At 39.5% G+C, this 22,266-nt stretch overlaps 1 protein-coding gene across 5 annotated transcripts in view; it reads right to left on the bottom strand.

Moving 5' to 3' along the window:
• Positions 1–21,402, bottom strand: part of col14a1a (collagen, type XIV, alpha 1a) — a 133,767-nt gene extending 112,365 nt beyond the window's left edge. For 2 of the 5 annotated variants that reach the window (XM_044207903.1, XM_044207899.1), the window contains exons 1-5: positions 20,901–21,126; positions 19,083–19,198; positions 7,992–8,108; positions 2,818–2,961; positions 2,072–2,167 (exon numbers count right to left, since the gene is read on the bottom strand). In XM_044207903.1, the coding sequence (XP_044063838.1) occupies positions 2,072–2,167; positions 2,818–2,961; positions 7,992–8,108; positions 19,083–19,176 (451 nt within the window). In that variant the 5' untranslated portion in view covers positions 19,177–19,198; positions 20,901–21,126. Of the gene's footprint in view, positions 1–2,071; positions 2,168–2,817; positions 2,962–7,991; positions 8,109–19,082; positions 19,199–20,900; positions 21,127–21,280 lie in introns of those variants that run through there. The other 3 variants (XM_044207901.1, XM_044207900.1, XM_044207904.1) reach the window with 3 other exon arrangements.
• Positions 21,403–22,266: the final 864 nt, after the last annotated feature.

Genomic DNA, 22,266 nt, shown 5'->3' with positions numbered 1-22,266 from the left:
CGGTGGGAGCTGAAAACAAATCCACTGAAATCACTGGTAAACAACAAGGGTTATTTTATGTCTTCATAACAATGTTGTTTTAGTTTTTATGGTGTTTCAGCTCTTGTTTTAATACTTTCTGTAAGGATGGCATAGTGACAGTGCAGTATTTTCCAGAAAGAAAACGTTTGTGATATGAAGAATCTAAACATATCTTCTTTTTGTATAACTGTTATGTGGGCTTTAACCCTGGCTGTGATATCTGGTTAATTAGACTGTGATCGCTGTGGGGCATCGGTAACAATGCACATGGACCTGGCTTTAAATTTATTCCTAACAGGTTTTCTGTACACTTGTGGGTGTGTATGTGTATGTGGTTCTTAAACAGAAATAATACAAAAAGAAACAAATCACTTTCACCTGTTCCTTAACTAGCTAATAAAGCTGAATAGGGGAACTCAAGACACTACCTATACAGTACTATTCAGAACAATAACCGTAGGAGCACAACATAGGTACAACAATTACACATTATATATTGTGAATCCAGTACTTGTCCATAGCTCAATATGCAGGTTAATACATTGTGATAAGGGCACTTTAAGTGTTACCAGAGATTGCAGTCAATGTGAAATTTGCTTTGATTTACTATCGATGTGTTTTCATCTCCACCCAAGAGCCAATCTATTATGTATTCACGGATGCAAAGTGTCTATAAATAAGCTTTATAACACATTTAATTGCTCAGTGATGTTCTCTCTCTCTCTCTCTCTGTGTGTGAGTGTGTGTGTCCCTCTCTTGCTCCATCAGCAAAAATGAAGTGCACATATAGCATTACAGAGTGAAATTATATTGTGCAAATAATATATAAGGGTTATAATCTATAAAAATGATGACACATGGTATACAGTTAACTGGAGGCTGGGCTTCTTGAAATCAAATTCAATAATCCAAACTTCCTGAATATCTTTCTCTTAGTGCCCTATGATAAATTATCACCCTGCACACAAAAACAGAAATAAGCCAGCCTAAAGAAAGTGTGCTTAAATAATAAGCACCCTACCACCAAGTAATGAGATTCTGTGTTTGTACACTTTAGGCTTGAAAGCAATGATTAAAATGTCACAGAAAGTGACTTTTAAATCTTGTAAAAACAATCACATTCACTCAGCAGCAGTTAATGTCTCAAATTCGGCCACAAGCATCGTTCATGTCTGAGTCTGCAAATTACCAGCTTAATCTTTCTTTAATACACAAATACGCACACACAGAACATCATATTACAAACGATCAATTATATTAATTATTCTATAGACAAGGATTCCCTGCTGAACTCGGTTATGGTAAAGAAATCAACAGACAACAGTTTCTATGTAAACAGAGACATACACTAAAGATAAAAATGAAAGCATTCCTTTCTTCTCTCACATTTCAATAGAGGTTGAAATATTAGGAATTTAAATATGAGGACATTAATGCTGCCAACAGAAAGAACATCTTGCTTTCAATAACAAACAGACAGAGAGCCAGACGTCTTGTTGGGGAGGAGAGCGCAAATTGACAGGCAACCGCACAGACACAAGTGAACATTGTGGGTCACTCATCGCCTAATATCAGGAGTCACAGTCACCTAAAATCACTCAGCGTTACATATGCTAAAGAGTTTCCACAAAGCACCACTGTGAATGATTCACCATTGAAGCATAGATGGTTTTGGCATCTTTACTCTCGCTTGGTGGGTAAGTAGACCAACAGACCGATGTATGTCTGGGTATTGCTTTAAAAGGTGGATTCTGCTGTTAACCGGTTGCACACAAACTCTGCATGGGGGAAACACTTCACAGTCGGATCCAACTGAACGTGGAAAGGCACCAGGCCTATATTTTTGGCTTTCTAAGCTATGGAGCTGGTGTTAAAGAGAGCACCAACGGCTGTTTTTCCCACCTCCAAACATCACTATGGCAAATGACTGGGGGACTCTTTAAGCGGAGTCCTACTCAGCGCAGTTCATTTTATTTATATGTTCATGTGAGCACAGGATTTGTATATGGCCTCCTCTCCTGGAAACAGTGTTTGTGTGCGTTTGTCCTACCTCCAGAGATCTCGTTGGCACCCTCAGGAGGTACAACTGAATCAGTCTTCCTCTGGGGCTCAGTCTTGTCTCCTCCGTCACTCTCACCTCTTTCAGCTACAGCAGAGGAAACAGATAAATCACAAGTTAGCAGAATCCCATATAATAAAAAACTGTTATTTTAGAGAGTCCTTCTCTATTTGGATCTACATATGCCAATAAGAAAAGCACATACATTGATACTGATTAAACTAGAGCAGAGTAGAATATGGTAAATAAAAAGAGAGTACAGCAGACCAAAGTTGAGTACAGCATTACAGAGAGGAGAGGAGAAAAGAGGAAAAGACAGGAGAGGAGAAAGGAGGAGAGGAAGTAAGAACAGGAGGAGAGGAGAGGAAACTGGAGAAAACAAGAGGAGACAGGAGAAAACATGAGGAAAGGAGAGGAGAAGAAACCAGAAGGGAGGGTGAAGATGAGAGGGGAGGAAACGAGACGGAGGAGTACACTTATAGCATATCAGAACAAAGTTGAGTAGAGAGGAAAGGAAATGAGAGGAGATGAAATAAGAAGAAGGTAAAAAAGTTTTGAGAGTATAGAAGTGTAGTGTCAAGTAAAATAGAGGAGCAGAGTAGAGTAGTGAAGACCATGACAGTGTACAGTTCAATAGGTTTGAAGAGATGAGAGTAGAGCAGAACAGGTTATGTGGGAGCTACACATTACAGTACAGCAATAGAATAGAAGCAAAAAAGTAAAATGCATGAACGTACCTTTATGTCTGCCCTGAAGCGGTCTGCTCTGCTCACTGCCACTGACAGCAATGACACTGACAGTGTAGTCCTTAGAGGGGTTGTAGTCTGTTATCAACACTTTAGTGTCAGATTTAGATACTATGATCTCCCTCTGCTGACCACCTGACAGAGAGAGAGAAGAAGAAGAAGAGACAGAGGGGCAAAGGTTAGACTCACATATATTTTGATCCAGTATTTTTCATTCCTTGTTGCTATATTCAGTTGCTTGGAAGCAAAATATTAGTATTCTCCTGACCGAGCCAATATGAAGTTAATTCAGCAGAAGACCTGATTAACATTCTTCATTCTGAAGGCAGGCAAACATTACATTCAAGGTCAAAATATTTTATTTTATAGTGGATTTGTTTGTGCGTGCATGTCTTTGTGAGGAGCATATATCTTCACAAAAACACTAAAATGACAAAAAAAAGAAAAAGACAAAACTCCAAAACTAAGATGGTTTGTGGGTCCAAAGTTAATTCTGTTTATGATGTTGTTGTTGTTTTTCTAGGGCAAGTGGGTGAAGCTTAGAGAAAGAATAAAGTTTAGAGTTAGTCTTAGGCTTTGAGATTAGGAAAATACAATTTGTCCCTAAAACAAATTGTCGATCCTCACAAAGAAACAAGCGCGTGTGTGCTTGTGTTCTCTCCTTAGCAGTTAATTCCCATCAGGCCAGCAGGTCACACTATCACACCATTTCAATTTTGACCCTGCAATCAATTCGACCATCAATAAGGTCTGTGTGTGTGTTTGTGTGTGTGTGTGTGTCTGTCCCCTGTGCCTGCAGTGATAACTAATGACGCCTTTAGGAGAAGGAAGATAAATCCTACTGAAGGGGACAGTGGTTCAGGTGAGGTAACTGCATGGATCAGTGTACTGGGCTTAAAGTGAAGGGTAGGCATTCACTGTGTCCCCATATGACAACTGTTGCACTGAGAGTAAGTCTCAGTTTTCTCAGGGTTAAGAAAATCACTCTGGATTGGACGTCGTCATTGTGTGTCAAAGACATTTTGGAATCTGATTTGCGCAGTCAGGGCATCTGGACTGAGACGCATCTATAGAAATCTGATTGGAATCGCATTTCAAACCACCTCCAAATGTGGCTTGGATCTGATTTGCAAAAAACGTTGTGTAGTTTTTTGCTGTTCAGACTTTCTAAAATCAATCTGGATATAATCTGGATATGCCAAAAAAACAGATTTGGGCTGGCAGTCTGAACAAGGCCATTATTTTCTACAGTTGGTGCGTGAATCCTCTTTCATTTCTTTTTCAGGCACTGAAAGTGTTGACAAACACCTAACGTGAAGTGTGAAGTGTTAAATACTTTAGTTCGACATTTTGGAGAATACGCTTATTCACTTTCTTGCTGAGAGTTAGATGAGAAGATCAATACCATTTTCATGTCTGTGCCCTAAATATGAAGCTACAGCCGGCAGGCAATTAGCTTAGCTTAGCATAAAGACAGTAAACGGGGGAAACAGCTAGCTTGAATCTCTCCAAAGATCAAAAACATGGCTACCAGCACCACAAAAAAGCTCAGTAATAAAAGTTGTGTCTTATTTGTATAATACGAACACAAAGAGAAATGTAAAAACATCTATTTATCATTTTAGAAGGACATACTTGTGGCTATTTCTTGGCGAACAAAAGTTTTGTCATTCGCCTGGCAAACTTGCAGTGACAACAAAATGCTGGGAAGTCACTGTGCCAGGCTAAGAAGTTGTTAAACCAAGAAACTTCCCATAAAACCACAAATCACCATTTTTACATTTCTGCTTGTGTACAAATTAAACAAATGAGATACAACGTGTTAATTAGTGAACTTCAGAGGTGAACTTTGGACAGAGTCAGGCTAGCTGTTTCCTGCTTTCAGTTTTTATGCTAAGCTTATCGACTCCAGGCCCTGGCTCCATACTTAGTGCACAGACATGAATGGCATCGATCTTTTCATCTAACTCTTGACAAGAAAACAAAGAAGCAGATTTCCCAAAATGTTAAACTATTCCTTTTAATTAGTTGAAAGTTGAATTTGACTTTGAGTTCAAACAACATAAATGTTGATCAGATTTTTTTCCATGTCATCCAAAACAGCTTGCAGTTTGTGGGATGACTCAATTGTGGAAAACCCATTAAATTCATCATCTCTCCATATTAAGTTTAATTAAGAAGATTTTGGAAAATTACAGCACAACTGATGCTTGACTTGTTTTTAAAACTGTTGTCACATTCATTTTAAACCAGAATAAATATAAGTTGGCTGGAATTTCATGGCATTCTGCTTAACAAGAATGCTTCATCACAAATGCAAAACAGGCCTGGGACAATCATAAGAAAGCACACACAGCCATGTTGTTTTTCTTTATAGTGGCCAAAAAAATGCAATTAAGGAAACAACAAAAATATTGTACAAATATGCCACAAGTTAAGTTAAAATTAGACAAAGGCCATAATCTATAACACGCACAAGAACACAATGTGGCTTCACTAGTGTGATCAATCATACAATAAATACAGTCATACAGAGAATGAATAATTACAAAAACCTGTATACCTCAACCTCAAAACACTACCCAGTCTCCACCTTTTTGTCTTGCTGAAAATGTCTCAGACCTCCTCGGCCACCAAATATCATGGTTTCAGTTATACTCCTCAGTCTTTTCCTCTTTTCTTAAACTCTTTTCAGAGTAAATCTTTTATGATATTTCATCAGCTTTGACCTCATGAAACCTTTCAAAATGTGCTATTTTTTATTGGCATGACCTCTAAATGCTTATAAAGCATCCTTCCTGTAACGTTAGTCTATTAACGCTATTTCATTCCTGGGACCTGCTTCAGCTGTAGCATTAGCTACAGCTGAAGCAGGTCCTCTGTAGCTAATGCTAAGGTTAGCATCGGTTCCTCTGTAGCTAATGCTAAGGTTAGCATCGGTTTACAGGTAGCATTAGCAGCTGGAAGTGAATCTCAAAGCACATGTTGCATGTTGGGCTGCTCTTTGACAGGGTTGAGGTGGTTAACCAGACGTACATTTGCCAAAACAACAAAGTAGTCTTCATCCTTGAAGTCTTTTCTCTTATAAAACAGAAAAATATATGTTGAAAACACTTCCAATAACGCATAAATCTCACCTTTGTGTCGCTTGTCGAAGTTTGTTTTCAAGTGTGGAATGGGCTCATTGTTGCCCCTTGTGGCCGTTTGGGGCACAACAGCCACTACAAGTGTGTCCCACAGACTATATGCGTCCCTTCTTTTATACAGTCTATGTGATGAACTAAATGCATGGCTTCCATTGTCTAATGCATTAGTGCCACAGTAAATATGCACATTCTCCTGTATTGCTGCAGTAAATACTACAACCTATTTTAAACCTCAGAGACCACAACTGGTTTCTACACCACTTCTTGTACCTTACAATGCTTGAAAATCGAACACACTTTCCAATACCAATTTAATATTCCTCTAATTGGTTGCAGCAACAGTGTAACAATAAGTTACAGTTGTTTTATACAGTCTATGAGTAAGAACTTTTTTCTGCTGGGTTTGGCCTCATCTCCGCTGAGATTTGAGAGAGTAAATATAGACATCTGGCACTGATAAATAACACACAGATATGCAAGTGCACACAGACACAACCCACACAATTTGAATTTCAGAATTGCTGGCAGGCTACAGACTTCCAATAAGGGCTTATTTTAGTTTAATTCATGCACTGTCATAGAATAGGGGATACAGCCATTGGACAGAGAAGCAAGGCTAAGGTTAAACACTTTTGATGTAATAAGACATGGGTTACATTATTCACAAGGATACAAGCTGATAATGGGGAAATATTGACAGGAGATGATGTTTTAAGGAATATAGGCATTGAAAAAAACCCCAGCTAGTCATTTTTGTTGGCAAAAATGAGTCATCTGCTTCAACCTAAAACCTGAATCCTTATCCAGTTGCTCTGAAGTTGCTCCTTTTTAGAAAAGCTCTGAGTAGAAAAGGGATATTATGTTGAGCCAAAAGGCTAGACAGCCCCTTTTGTGATCTAAAATTGGGTTTTATTCTCAACAAAAGGACTTCAGCAAGTGTTAACAAGCTTTACCATGGGTGTTGTTCACCTCCTCTAACTCAGATGGACTAAGAGACAAAAGAGACTGGACATCAGGACACAGGACAGGTATTTGTGTCCTCATCCTCCTTATTATCAAATAAGGCTTTATTAATCACATAGTGTATGGATGCAGTGAGGACACTGTGAAAGTTTTTTTTTTTTTTACTGCATTTGCTGAATTCCAGTGAGCTACTGCTGCACTCCTCCCTGAAAGGAAGTGGCCATAAATTTCAGTTTTTCTTCTCTTTTCAGCTGTCGGAGGCAGCAAGGAATTGTCAGACGAGGCGTTTCTCGCAAAGGGTTGTTTGCAAGAAACAAGTTTTATGTTACAGAGTGCTTATTCAGTCCTACTTATTCATTTTTACAGCGGCTGCAAAAGAATTGTCTGCAGTGTTCAGCATAGCATTAATACGGAACAAATGCAGGCAGCGGTGCAGCAGTAGTTAAGAAATTGATGTGAAGGAGATGTATGGGTGTGATGGTAGGTGCACTGTGATTACATGATGAAGAGAGACGTCAGTGGTAATTAGGGTGATTACTGACTACACTGTGCATGCCCAGAAAGAGACGAGGTCATGCCCTGTGTCTGTACAATAATCGACTACTGACAGATGCAGGATAAAAGCAGGATGTAAGGCATCATGCCCACAACGCCACACAGTGAAAATACAGTTTCATGCTGAATGAATGACTACTATGGCTGCCGTTGACTTTCGTCTGCCCTGGCCTGAACTCCATCATGAGTCAGTGTAGGTCCGACTGTCCTGTGTACCTATCAGTCCCATTTTGAAATCTGCTGACAGGCTCCACGTATGCAGCAAAAACATTCCTTTGTCTCAGAATTGGCAGAGGTGCAGGACAAACTGAGTGCTCCATATCTCTCGGGAGTGTGATCCCTTCAAAGGAGCTTTGATAAGAAGTAAATTACATAATCCTTCCGGACAGACAGAAAATCCAAGTCATAATGGGATCCTTCCCCCAAAATTTCAAAGTCCAAATTCTCTTTAGCGTCTCTACGTGTGTGTGTGTGTGTGTCTGTACAGCAAAATTATCCTACCTGGTATACTGTTGTAGAGGAATAGATAGCTGTCAAAGTCTCCTTTGGGCTCCTTCCATGAAACGAGGAGTTTGCTTGAGCTCAGCACTTTGAAACGCAGCCTCCTTGGAACTGGAACTGAAAAACATTTAACCACATTTAAATCAGCTTCAATAAAGCTAGGGGATGATTGGAAATAAATAATATGTTGATGAATGAAAATTATATGAATTAAAAAGTTCCCAGCCACCAATCAACATGTGTTAACATGACAACAAGTCAGTGGTTAAACCCAGAAACACCACCAAGACCATAAAGTCTGCCCCCAGAAAAGCCACAAATCAAAATGACTCAAAGAGGAAATGAATAAATGGATGGACAGAAGGACAGGGCTGAGTGAATTTCAGTTTTGAAGTTCTTGTATCCATGACAGCAACACATAAAGCCGTTCAGCATAGCATTCAGCTCAGCCTCAGTTTGTTTCAGCTCAAAACAGTAAGAAAAAGGTTTAAAAAGGCACAGAATTAGAAGAAACTATTTCCAGTCAAATTCTCTATAAGATACATTCCAAGGAAAAGTGATATGAGGAGGGATGATTTTTGTTCTGTAAAAAGTTTTTGCTTGTGCCAATATGTGAGCGTACATCTCTGAGCTTGAAATTATTGGTTTACAGTAGCATCCTCAGCAGCTCGCTATACTTTCCAGCTCTCTTGTCAATGAAAACAGATCTGCAGTGGCCTGTTAAAAATGGTGACAGCAGCCATTCTCTGCGTGGGTCTGTGTGTTTGTGTATGTGTGTGTGTGTGTGTGTGTGTGTGTGTGTGTGTGTGTGTGTGTGTGTGTGTGTGTGTATGGGCAGACTGTGGCTAGTAGAGAAGCAGAAGAGAATTTGACTGTTTTTAATCTACAGACAGAGAGACAGACAGAACGGACAGTGGCAACATGGAAATGTAGTATTATGGAATACTACATATTCACCTCAGATGAAAACAAAAGTCGCTGACATAACCTTTATGTCTGCGACACATATCACCAGTTTGCTATATTAGTTCACCACAAACCACAAATTTTTAATATGTTTCTACAAAGTTTCTTTAAATTAGTAGACACTGTCATCCATAAATCTGATGACACTGCCAATGTAAAGTCACTTTACCTGTCAGCACTCTTTAAAAACATGCCTTGTTGTCTTAAAATATCCTTCAACTGAAATGACTGAAGTGATACTTACAGTATTACAATGAACCAGTAAACTAACTTTGGGGTCAGGATAACACTTAATAAGTAGATGGGGTCACACAAGATTTCTTAGCCTGATATGTTGATTTTTTTCAGTACATTGTTAATAAAAAAAATAAACTGAATAGGTTTGAAATAAATCACAATTTCTTTCCAATCATTTAGAGCTCCATCCACGCTCTTACATGTTAAAGTATTTCTGACTCATATTCACACAACAAAGTGACAGTTCTGTAATTGGTGAAGAATTTTGGGACACAAAAACATATAATTTTCTTCTCTGGAAGCATGTCATTCAGGCAGCTAACTTTGCAGTAATCTATATAAATAAAGAACCAGAGTATAACCTCCAACTACTCTGGGCCTGGAGGTATCTGGGGAATAATATTAATGAACTACAATTCAAAAGAGTCCTTTTAAGCCATAATAAACTTTGACAGCTTTAACAGCTGACCCACATTCGCGATCCTACAACCTACAAAAATTGATGATGATCTGTCAATTAATGGCATGTGATGAATGTTTATAGAGTGCTGACATGTAAAGACTGTACATCAGCCATTATGGAGAAACTGTGTAGAGAAAAAATGGGTGATATGATGTTGACAAACCTGAGGGGTACTGTGCAGGATTTTCACTCGCTGATGAGAACAGACCTCCATCTTTCTCAATGGAAAATCCTATTCAGGCCATAATCAGAGAGCACTGTATTTCCTAAATTGCGTTATTGTATTGTTATGTTGTAGGCAGAAAAGTTAGAAATGCCTGTGTGTGTTAGCTGAGTGAGATTTCTTTTTAGGTTCTTTCTTTGAAAAGGTGGCACAAAATGAAGTCAGGTCAGGTCAACATGGGTCGAAAAACTGTAAACTGTAGATTTAGTTTACTTTTAGTATATTAATATGCTGATATGTTTATAATATATTACATCTATAATTGAAGTATACAGATTTTATACTTTTTCTCTACTAAAATCAATTTTTAAGGTAAAGAGAAAAGTTAAAAAAGTTAACCTAATTTCAGCCATGACTTTTCTGCCAAACATCCTTAAAATTTTAGTCATGGTATTACCTCACAAGTTAATGTTAAGTCCCAGAAGCCAAAATAACAGAATCGAGTCTCAAGTTGTCAAACAAGGACAACTTCTTGAACTTTTCATCACCAGATCTTATGATGCTCTTTGATCGTTTTGCAGGGACACAGCGCAGCACGTTGCAGTTTTACATTTTGCTCACTCCTTTTCTTAAGTAATCACCACACCACCTATCAAATACTCAAAATGCATAGGATGAAACAGTATAATTACGGCACACAATACGAATCTATGAATAATTTAAGTCTGTGACAGAGCTGGTAGGTTATTACTCTGGTATCATTTTGCATGTGCTTGATAGTAGGTGAATTGAGTTGGCAGACAGGGTACTAATAACCAGGTGAAAATTGCCTTGAATACCTTGATCTTTGCTTTGCATATCAATGAAGACACACACACATACACCCACTGAATTATAATAAAAAACCTATGTAAAAAAGGAATGAGCTAACTATGACTCTCTTTTATTCCGTGAATGCATGTCACGGTCTATAAGTTGGAGGCTATTCCAGAGACAACGACTATGATTAATGAATATGGGCATAATAGCTTCAATAGCTGTGGATGCTGACAGAACATGAGGGTCTCTGATATAAATTACCCTTCACAAACCGCTGTGTCTGTTCTTGTTTACCACCGTACAGCAATAAATATCATCCAAGAGCTCAACATTTCACACTTTTTTCTGAATCACAGTGCCAAGATGCTTTTGTGAAACGCATTAGACGTCCTCTCTCTGTATCTCAAGATACTTTTAAATTAATTAATTTAATTAATTAATAAATTAATTTTAAATTTTGTAGAAACCCTGGCTAGATGGCTTACAGAGCTTATACCCAGTTATAGCGCAACAGTGTATCACACAAACCGAAGCCACTTATCTGAAAGAGGTACACCACTGGAATCAGCAAGCCCCCCTTGCATAAGCTTCTTGCCAGGTAGTAAATGCAAGTCCAGCCATTTGGCAGAACTTTGGTGACTACTGCTTAGCAACAAAATTTAGCTCCAGTAAATAGTCTGAGTCACTGAAGCCTCAATGAAAAAAAATTACCCCAGTGCCAGAAAATTATAGAATTCAATTCAAAACGACATGTTCTCACCTCGTGCAGCTGAATCTTAATTCAACGATACTTTTAAAAGGGTCAAATTTGAAGTATGAACTTGAGTAATCTCCCGACTCTGTAGGGAGAGTGAACTAGAAAAGTCTTTTAACTGGAGGCCCAGTATGAACTGGAATTATCTGGGTTAGAGCGATACAGGCAAAGCATGATGCCCCAGCTTGAGAAGGGATGACTCCTCCCAGGATTAGCAGCAGTGATGGCTAGCAGGGATTCCTGGTAGATGAGTAAATGCTCAATGTCCACTCCTCTGCTTCACTTCATCTCCTCTCTCCATCCCTCCCCTCGTTCCTTGTCTCTGTTTCAACTTCTTCTGTAAGCTTCCTCTTCCCATCTCCTGATTTGGCTCACCACCCTGCTCTACGTTGGCTTCTTTTCATCCTGCTACTCTCTCTTACTATCCCTGATCTTCTTCTGCCTTTTCTCTCACTTTTCCTTCTTTCTTCCTCTTTCCTTACTCAACAATGTCTCTATTCAACTTCCATTCAACTCTCTCTTTTTTGCTCTGTTTTGCCTCATGACTTTCCTTTGTCTCTTCTGAGCTTCCTGGCTTTTCTCAATCTCTCTTTTCATTGCCAGTTGCTTCTTTCCTCCCCTCTCTACCCCTTTCTCACTTCTCTCTATCCTCTCATTCCCATCATTTTTCTCATCTCCTCATCCTCTTCCTCCCATCCATTTTTCCTCCCATTGTCTCCATTTTGTTTTCTGTTTTCCACTTTTCACATACTTATATTTTTCCTCTGTCTCCTCTTCTTTTCCTTCATCTTACCTCCTACATGTCCCATGCCCCTTCATTTTTCAATCCTTTAATTCCCTGTTTTAGCCCCATACTGACTCCACAGTGACTATTCAGCCTACAGTGCCTTCACTAATACCCAAGACGTATGGATGACAACTGCTGGCTCGCACTGTCACACAAGCTACTGTACTGTATATGAGGGAGATGGGGGGGTGTATGAGTGTGTGTGTATGAATGTATATGTGTGTGTGTGTTCAGTGCCAATCCAGCGCTGTAGCACATGTCGTTTGATGTGGCCGGTGTCTTGTCACTACAAGAACTACTCTGCTCACTGAGATAGCACTTAACCCAAATCCACTCTGGCTTTTTCTTTCCACCTCTCAGCTCTCTTTTATCTCCTCTGCTGCTCTCATGAACACTTTACTCTTTTATCACATCTCTTCTTCTCATCCTTGGGTTTAAACTCTCTTCTCCTTCTCCTCCTCTTCCCTTGTCTTCTCTTCAGCTCTTTTATCCTATCTTCTCCTCTTCTGTGCTCCTCAATTCCACTACAGTAGTGGCTTAGCACCTTTTTCTCTCTTTCATTGCTTTACCTGTTTAAGTGATGCCTTTTTCCCTCAACACTTATCTCTGTGCTGCCGTGTGTGTGTGTGTGTGTGTGTGTGTGTGTGTGTGTGTGTGTGTGTGTGTGTGTGTGAGAGAGAGTATGTGAGTGTGAAATCTCTCTTAAGGACTGGCTGAATATTAAGAGTCTGTTGGATGATCCGTCACCATGTGCAATCTGGTGAGGGAAGGCATAATATTCTGCCTGCCTGCCAACCAACGGTGAAAAAATATCACCATAAAATATTCAACTGGGTTAATTCTGCAAGAGATTACTGACTTTAAACAAGAATGAAATATTAAATTATAGAGTCTGCTATACTAACACAGAACATTTTCAGGTCTAAGTCACTGCTGAGTACACTGCTGAACATATACTGACAAGTGATTAAGTTGGTGAACATAGCAGAGCATTTAGCAGCCAAGAGTTGGTAGAGACCAAAATAGAGCTAAAAGGAGAGTGAATATTGGACTAACATTCATCAGATAAACACAAACACAACTCCAAAGCACTATTACTCTGTGGACGTGTAAACAGACAACTGTTTGCTAACATGTTTGCCGTATCAACTTAAAAGGTGATAATATGTCAGTGTTTACATCTTGTTTCCGCTACCCCCAAGTGGCCAATACATATCTATCTATTATTGCAGGTTAAAGATAATCTGGCTAAACTGCTGGCTTTTTGTCTTCATCAACTTCCTGCTGATCTCAAATGTGCACTAAAACTAGCCGGTTTCAAATCTAAATTTTAAAATTGTTGTTCCCTTGTGCCTTTGATTGATTGGTTTCTCTACTGCACTTTAATTTCATTTGTAGCATCTGGGGCAACTTAAAACTCATTGCTGCACCATAACTGCACTATGTCTGTATTTCTGGTCTATTCTATTTGTATTTTATTTCATTTAATGTATTTTATCTCATTTTATGTAACTTTTTATAATTTTAAATCATTTTATTCTATCTTAATTAATTTTCTGGGTTTTTTGCTAATTGTTTTTGAACGTCATTCCAATGTTTGAATTGCCTCTATGTTTGAAATGTGTTATATAAATAAAGCTGCCTTGCCTTGTTTTTATTGTAGCAATGTCGCCGTGTTCCCAGATGTCAGCAATTATTTTGGTGAGTACAATTTTATCATAACTGATAGAAATGATGGCCAGAACTATATTAACAATACCCAAGTTGTAAAGTTATATGAAAAGAAAATCCCTTAAAGCCTGATCTCAGAGAGATACAAAACAGCAAATGAAAATGCATTTACTTTTTATTTAGTTTATTATAGTATTTAGTTTCTTTAAACTTGGGATTATATATGGAAGACATGTAGATCACCCAAAATGTTATAAACTCAGGTTACGTGATTCTAGAAAACTGCAGCAACAAGTTAAGTTTCACTTTAAACAAGCGTCATTTTCTTACCAATATGGCAGTTTTTATCAGTTATTTCTGGAAAACCAGGACCCAAGTAGTCAATTCACAACCTTGTACTACTACAATATCTGCTCAGCCCTGAGTCACTTTAGGCCCTATTCCACTCTGTGATTTTGGGAAGCACGTCTATGTTCCAAAACGCTCGTAGCCTATTTCATGCTTTCCTACCTACTTTGTGGTACCCATACTGTGTAATTCGCATGCATATTGGATGTAGAGTGAACTGGATATCCTGAGTGATATTATACATTGTGCAGTCCTTTTGTTCCTGTATCAGTCCTTGCCAAAGCCTCATATTTCCCCAAAAGAAGCTCATATTCCCATTAATTAAAGTTCATTTGGTTTATTTACAATCACAAGACATTATCTACATGCTCTGACAATAACAAAATTAGAGAGCCTCCTGCACATCACATCTCCAACGATTCAATGCTCCATTTAGTCCAAAGTGGCTGATGATTATGACAAGCTGGATTACCATCAACAGCAGCAGAGTGGCAAGGTGACGGCAGTCTGGGTTTGGATAATTTAGCAGTTTTTAAATTCAAAACAGGTTGTTCCATCTCATCCTCTCTTTTGTTTATGAATAAATGATTTCTCATCATTGGCTTCTCTCCCTGTTCATTATAACTGAAATTATTAGCCAACACTTTCACTCATACTAATTCACCAGGCTGCCCTCTAACCACACACTTGCCACACAAACACACACACTGTCAAGACACACACAAACACAAAAGTGCAATATCTTTGTAAATGTGTTCTCAAGCACATAATCCATTGTGATGTGTCATGAAGCACAGTATTGACCTGGGCTGTCAGCCAATTAGCAAAATCAATTATAATAATTAACTATGCACACAGTAAGCACACACAAACAGAACAACCCACACACATTTAACATTTTCACAATGACTAACTGACTCATCAGGGAACAGGACTGATTATAAAAATAAATGCTTACTTAACAATAAGGCAAGACAACTCCAAACTTCCACCATCAGACATTTTTTCTGCATCTATCCTGCCTTTGTCACTGCTGCATTGGAAACAGCAACACAAAGTGCCAGGTCACTCCTTGCACCCTCTGGACTGAGCAGAGAACAAAATTTACATTTCCCTTTCCAATACTTGTCAAGGCCAAACTAACAGCCAGAGAACAAAAATAACAACAAGCCACTGTGTTGCATGCTGCTCAATTTCTGCATGAAGAACAGTATCAAAGCTGTTCCCACAGCTCAGATGAAGGAGCAAAGAACTAGCGTAGCTGAAACTGCAGTACAGACTGTATGTTGTGTGCAAATCCTGTCTCCTAAAAAATCGATTTATATACAGTACAACAAATTAGCAAAGACGATTTGTAGAGGCTCTCCGGTGAGTGTGTGTCTGTGGGGGAGTGTCGTAGCCGTAGCCCTGCTGTTTCATCATCAAGGGAAAGAATGCAGTCCGGTGGTCCTTCTACAGCTGTCAAAAGCACAAGTCTGAACCATTGGGCCAAAATTGAAACATACTAAGTAGAGGGTTAGCAAAAACTAGCGTAAACTCTTGAATGATGCTGTTTCACAGACTCCCACTCAAAGGCTGGGGGTGGTGGGCTGCTCACATCTGATTACTCTTTTATATATATATATATATATATATATATATATATATATATATATATATATATATATAACTGTCATTACGTAAATTAGTCCCAAACGGTCGACTCTACGTCAACATTGGCCTTGCAGGTTCCAGGTTCAGGGTGATTTAAAACACGCATGTTGAGCCATTTCCAACCCATGAAATGCAGATTTTTAAAAATTTAGTGAGAATGTCAAAATTAACACCAGCATTGATGTGTTTAATCACAGTACAGTCATATAATTTAAAAAAACAAAGTGTGCAGTACCTCATTAATTTGGTGACTTTTCATTTAGCGCCACCAGCAGGTCCAGCTTTTCACGTATAAAGTGAACTATCTCAACAACTATTGGATGGATTGTCGTGAACATTCATAATCCCCCGAGGCTTTGTTGATCCCTTGACTTTCCCTCTCTCGCCACCATGAGGTTGACATTTTTGGTTTTGAGTGAAATATTTGATGGATTGCCAAGAAATTTGCTACAGATATTCAAAGTTCCTACATAACTTCTAATGACTCTGTTGATCATCCAACTTTTCATCTAGTGCCATCATCAGGTCAAAATTTCAATTTGTTCAATAATATAGAAAAAATACCTGCAAAACTAATGACATTCCCCTCAGCCTCAGCTGCTAAACTACGATGCTGAACCTGATAAATATTACCTGCTAAACATCAGTCTGTTAGCATTGTCACTGTAAGCATGTTAGCATTTCGCTCAAAGCACCACTGTGCCTATAAGTACAGTCTCACAGAGCTACTAGCATGACTCTAGTCTTGTTTGCCAACATAACATGTAAATGCCTTAAGGAAGTCACACTTCCTAGTAAATTGGAAAAAACGTTGCATATTAATGCAATGCAAGTATTAATTACATTTCCCTCTCAACGTATTTTGCAAAGTAAATTTGTAGTAGGCTATATCAAGTTAGGTTTCCATGTCAGCACTGCCAAGTAATTTTGGTAGTTTTACAGAATTGCACTTCAGATTTTGCAGCGTAACGTCTTCAGTAATACGTAAAAGCAAATGTTTCACAATTACTCAATGACAAAAGGTATGTGCTGATTAGGATGAAATCATGCACTAATTAAGCGATATCCTTGGACTTAAATTATCTTAAATATAACTTGTTAGGTGTGAATGCCAGATCATTTGCTACATTGGTCATTTCTTGCAGAGAAAAAAACCTTCCTGGACTGACCCACTCTTTGGTAGTAGGAGTTCCTGACGATATCCAGACATTTGTGTTGTATATACAAACATCCTCCGTAGGTAGAACACACACTAATCCTCAAGCTCAAATCCCCTCTGACCAGATGTTGCAGCTTACAGGGGACAGACCAGGCAAAAATTAATGGCTATCACATGCTCCTTAATGAAGGGATTGAGCAGGGCACACTCCCATAGTGTCTGGGAGGTCGTCCATGTTCTGCTTTGTTTCACTGGGATCAAATCCCAGCCTAATTTATGCTGTCACACTTCTGTCTCACTTCTCGTTTCTGTCTGCATGCAATCAAAAACATGACCTACAGAACTGCTGATGAAAATTGGAATTAAATGTTAAGAGAGAAAGGGAGACGGGGGGGAAACAGAGACGAGAAAAATAAATGAAGAGAAGCAGAGCGAGAAAGATGGAGGGAGAGAACACAGAAGAAAGAAGAACAAAGAGTGAGAACTTAATGAGGTTAGGAGAAAGACAGAGTAAAATAGAAAATCCCTCCTTTCATTTCAAAGCAATCACTGTTTAGTGAGGACTTCCACTGGTAAATAAACACAAAGCAGCCCCACACTGATTCATTCAGGTTTTAAAGCAAAAATGGACCCCAAACACAAACTAACCTCTAAAACACCACTGTAATAAAAACATTATTTTTAGGGTGGAATTTCTTTTTTAATTTCGCTGTCAATAAAATGATTGTGTTGTATGTGGATTATTGATTTTGAACAACAACTTCAGAGAGAGAAAATAAATTTGATTTCTGTTTGTAGTATTCCTTTAAATAAGACCTGCTGCTTCCCTGCTCCCCTGACTCCACATCCTGGCAGGAATGTGAGCTACACACACACACACACACACAAAGCAGGGTCAGCTAAATGTTTAAGTGTCCCCTGGGGTCATTTTCATATGATCTCTATCCAGATAACTACAGTAGGTCTGACTTTCTGTACTTCATAGGCTGCCAATTGCAAATACACACCCCCATGAACTCATGCACAACACACACACACACACGTAGTTGCACACACGTATACACTGCAGTCATAAGATTCAGGAAAGAGCTCTTGGATCCATTTGTTGGAAGAAGCTGAATTTTCTCAGTCAAAGCATCCTACAGCTGCAGTTGAAATAATAACATCTAACATCTATCACTAAATCACCTGACCTCCTGGTCTTGATCGCATTATAAGAAAGGGTTATTGGGTAGTTTGGCTTTAGCTCTGAAGCCAATAAAGTTACTGTATTAACAGATTAGAGAGGAGTAGCAGGAAGAGTGTGTCAGAATATTCAAGTCTCATTCAGAAAAAAACATGCATCTGTTACATTTTAACACATGATATGCTAATAATGCTATATTAACATACAGCATGTGCAACTGGAACTCAAAATGTACTTTTCTTGTTTAGAGTGCATCCAGATTTTTAACATCCATGACCAAAAACATTGCACAAAACAGACAACAGCCCACGTTCTGATGAGACTCGTTTGATTAAATCAGGTTTGCTGAGGTGAATTTGATTGCAAAGCACACTGGAGCGTTAGATATTGTGTTGCACATTGCACAGCAAATCATCACAGCTTGAAGCGCACCGTTACAACACGTTTATTAAAACCCCTATGAAGCGTGGCAGCATCGGCAGCAGGGTTGCAAGCATTGCCATGCTGCCAGGGTGAAATGATGATATGGAGGTGATATGATCATGAGCGTGATGTAATCTGATTGGACTGAGCCTGCACATCAAACAGAGAGACGGCAGAGGGAGGAATGATGTGGAAATGGGGAGGAGAGGAGAAGGATATGGAGATAGAGGACGGCAGAGAGGTGAGAGTATAGGCTTGAGGGAAGGAAGGAGAGAAGAGTGATGAAGGGAAATGATGGGAAAAAGTGGAGGAAGACTTAAAGGCAATGAAAAGTTGGATGGGGTGGAAAAGGGGGATAGGAGCTTGCTTGGAAGGCAGGGAAAGAGAGAAGGAGGGGACAGACGTGGGATGGGAAGTTGAGAAGCAGAGAGAAAAGATTGGAGAAGAGGAAAAAGTACTTACCTTGACCCTGTGCCTTACTGGGAAAATGTGAAACTAGGGCCAGTAACACCAGTGGAGCCCACAAACACCACCTAATCTTCCCCGCTGACAACATCCTCACAAGCAGCAGTCTAGACCTGCACAGAGAGAAAGAAGATTATTAGATTATGTTGAGAAAAAGAAGAAAAAGCGAAGCAAAATAAGGCAGTTAGAGACAGAAAGAAAGGGGGGTTTCAGCGACAGAAACACCATGAATGCCATTCAACTGCAGAGAGGCTCTGTGGGTCAAGAAGACCCACCTTGCCCACACAGCCCCAAGGAGCCGATCTGGAATCAGTTACTCCTGTCTAATATCCAGTTTGATACAATTACAGAGCAGTAGTCTGACAGTCTAGACTGACCGCAGAGCAGCGGTCGAGCCTCCCGCCTACATAGAGCAGGCTGAGAGCGAAACAGTGGAGGACTTTGTTTGAGGGAGGAGAAGAGAAGAGAAGAAATTAACAAAAGAGCTTACAGAAAAAAAGGAAAGAGGAGTGATAGATAGACAGGGACAGAGCAGTTTGATTGACAGTTCTGCAAGGAAACATTTCATGAGTGCCATTGTCCGACCACAAGAGCTAACACAACAGCTCCTCTCCTCTTCTCCCTATCTCATCTCCTCCTTTCACCCTTCACTTTTGGTTCTCTGCACCCTCTTCTCCACATGTCCCCCGCTCTTCCTCTCCTCCTTCACCACCTCTCCACCGCCTCTTGAATCTGCCAATCATTATTAGCCTGCACACTAAGGATAGACACAGACAGACATCTTAACATTTCTCCCTCCTGGGGAAACACATGCGCTCACAGTGGTATGAATAAAATAGCACGTGCAACAAAAGTTGTTTCATGACTGAGTCATTCTCTGATGTAGAGGTAACCCCGTGGATACCGGGTTGAATTCAGACGGAGTCAAAAGGCCAGAACAATGCATTATGATAAGCTTCAAATACTCCAGGAAATAGGATAGTTTTTTTTCATAGATCAGCCTCAGGACATGAAGAGGGAAATGACAAGGAAAGGAAATTATTCTCTCTCTCTAACACACACACACACACACACACAAATAATTAATGCAAGTATACGCACACGCATAAATGAGAGTTGAGCTCTCTAAATTGAGATTAGACAGTTTCAGAGTGAGGTCCAATTAACAATGTATCTCTCTTTACTCGTGTGATCTTTATGCTGAAAGAAAAACGCACATTACAGCCACATCTAAATCACATTAAGCCAAAAAAGTTTCTCTTGTCTTCAGTTTGCGTAATTTGCAACTGGTTAATTGGTTAATGAAAACCAGGATAAAGGCGCCGCCCTCATTAAAATTAAATTGAGTCTATATGCTTAATGTGCATGCTTTTTTTTAAAAAAAGAAGCTATTTTTGGAATACAGTTTGCACACATACTCAAATGCAATTCATTATAGTACAGAACCGAAGACGACCCTTGCACGCACGCAACAAACAGGAGCAAACATTTTAAAGGCGAAGGAAAAAACAGGCTACTTATTTTATTCTGGGAAAACTGTCTTTAGCCAAATATTTTATATTATTATTTTGAAACCATTTTTCCACCTGCCTGTGAGACTGCACAAGTTTGATTCACTGACCGCATAGTCAATATTTCACTTCAGTGATAATTTGAAAGTGCTGTTGACCGGTTAAAAATAAGTTTCTCAGCTAGATTTGGTTCAAACTATCGGATTTATTCAAATTAAGTCGTTGCGATCAAACGCTCCAGTGCCGTACACCTGAGAGCGACTCACTCACACGCACGCACTATGAATGAAATCGCCTTTCGTACCTCTCCAGTCATCAATTCAAAGCGTCCTTTTATCCCCAAAGCAAAAATCCTCTGAATACCAAAGTCTGCTGCTGCTGCCTCCCCAAGGGTTCCTCTTTCTTCTTACTCTTTCTCTCCCTCTGTTTCTTTCTCTCACTCCGTCTCTCCGGATACAATTCGGTCAGTCCGGAGTGGGTGTTTCTCTCCTCGTTATTCAGCCATCCCTCCCTCCAGCTATTCCTCCCTGTCCCAGCCCTTTCCTTTTCCCCGGTTCATCTCAGAGAGAGAGAGAGAGAGAGAGAGAGAGAGAGAGAGAAAGACAGAGAGAGAGACAGAGAGAGAGAGAGAGAGAGAGAGAGAGAAAGACCCAGTGCCGCTGCGCAAAAACCTCCACTGCCAACCTGCAGGTTTCAATTCGTCTTCAGCCCCCTTCGGGCCCTTCATGTGCGCCTCCGCGATCACGACGGGACTTGTCGTGGGGACATATCCGAAATCAGCGGCTTTAAAGGAGCCATATGGTCATTGCTGGAACTCGTTTTGTGTGTGTTTGACTTGTAGAAAAAAGTCCGGCTGAAAATGACTCAGTGCGCTCGGAGCAGGTGTCTGGCCATGCCCTGCTGCGCTGCGAGATCTGATGTTAAAGGGACAATGGCACAGGTTTTCACCTTCTGCTGAAAGTTAGATTTACAAAAGAAACTATCTGACTGTAAATTCACATGAAATCTTAAAATAAGAGTGATTCCTGAGACAAGTCAAATCATTCTACCCAAATGTTAGATTTAGAAAATCTGGGTTAATACCAAACATTTTAAAATGAACCGTTTTTGAAGTGGACATATACATTATGATAGGGGCCCCAAATTCTGCTAACCTGAGACTGGGTGCTGGACCTGTGAGTGCTTAAACTTCTTTTCATTCACTGATGTTTGTCCATTAGAATCATTTAGGATTCACACTTGCAGGCCACCAATCACCTTAAAGAACGTTTTCAGCAACATGATGTATTAAATATTGTTACAAAACTTTTAGGCTCTAGATGGATCAAATCAGGGGTTTTATCAAGTTGTCCAATATGTTCATCAGCAAATCATATAAGTAGTAGATGAAATCAGTCAGCTTACATTTTTAAATGAATAATTGTACATTTTGGAAAATACGCTTATTCGCTTTCTTGCCGGGAGTTAGATGAGAAGACTGATATCACTCCTGTGCCTGTTTGTTAAATACGAAGCTACAGCCAAGGTGATTAGCTTAGTTTAGAATTAAGACTGGAAACAGGGGGAAACAGTTAGCCTGGCTCTGTCCAAAAGTAAAAAAAAATCTGCCTACCTAAATCTAAGTGTAAAAATGACAAGTTGCAGTTTTATGATAGGTAATGTGAGCCAGA

Source organism: Siniperca chuatsi, linkage group LG9, assembly GCF_020085105.1.
Source record: "Siniperca chuatsi isolate FFG_IHB_CAS linkage group LG9, ASM2008510v1, whole genome shotgun sequence".
NCBI classification, from domain to species: domain Eukaryota; kingdom Metazoa; phylum Chordata; class Actinopteri; order Centrarchiformes; family Sinipercidae; genus Siniperca; species Siniperca chuatsi.
This window is presented reverse-complemented; position numbering and strand designations above follow the sequence as displayed.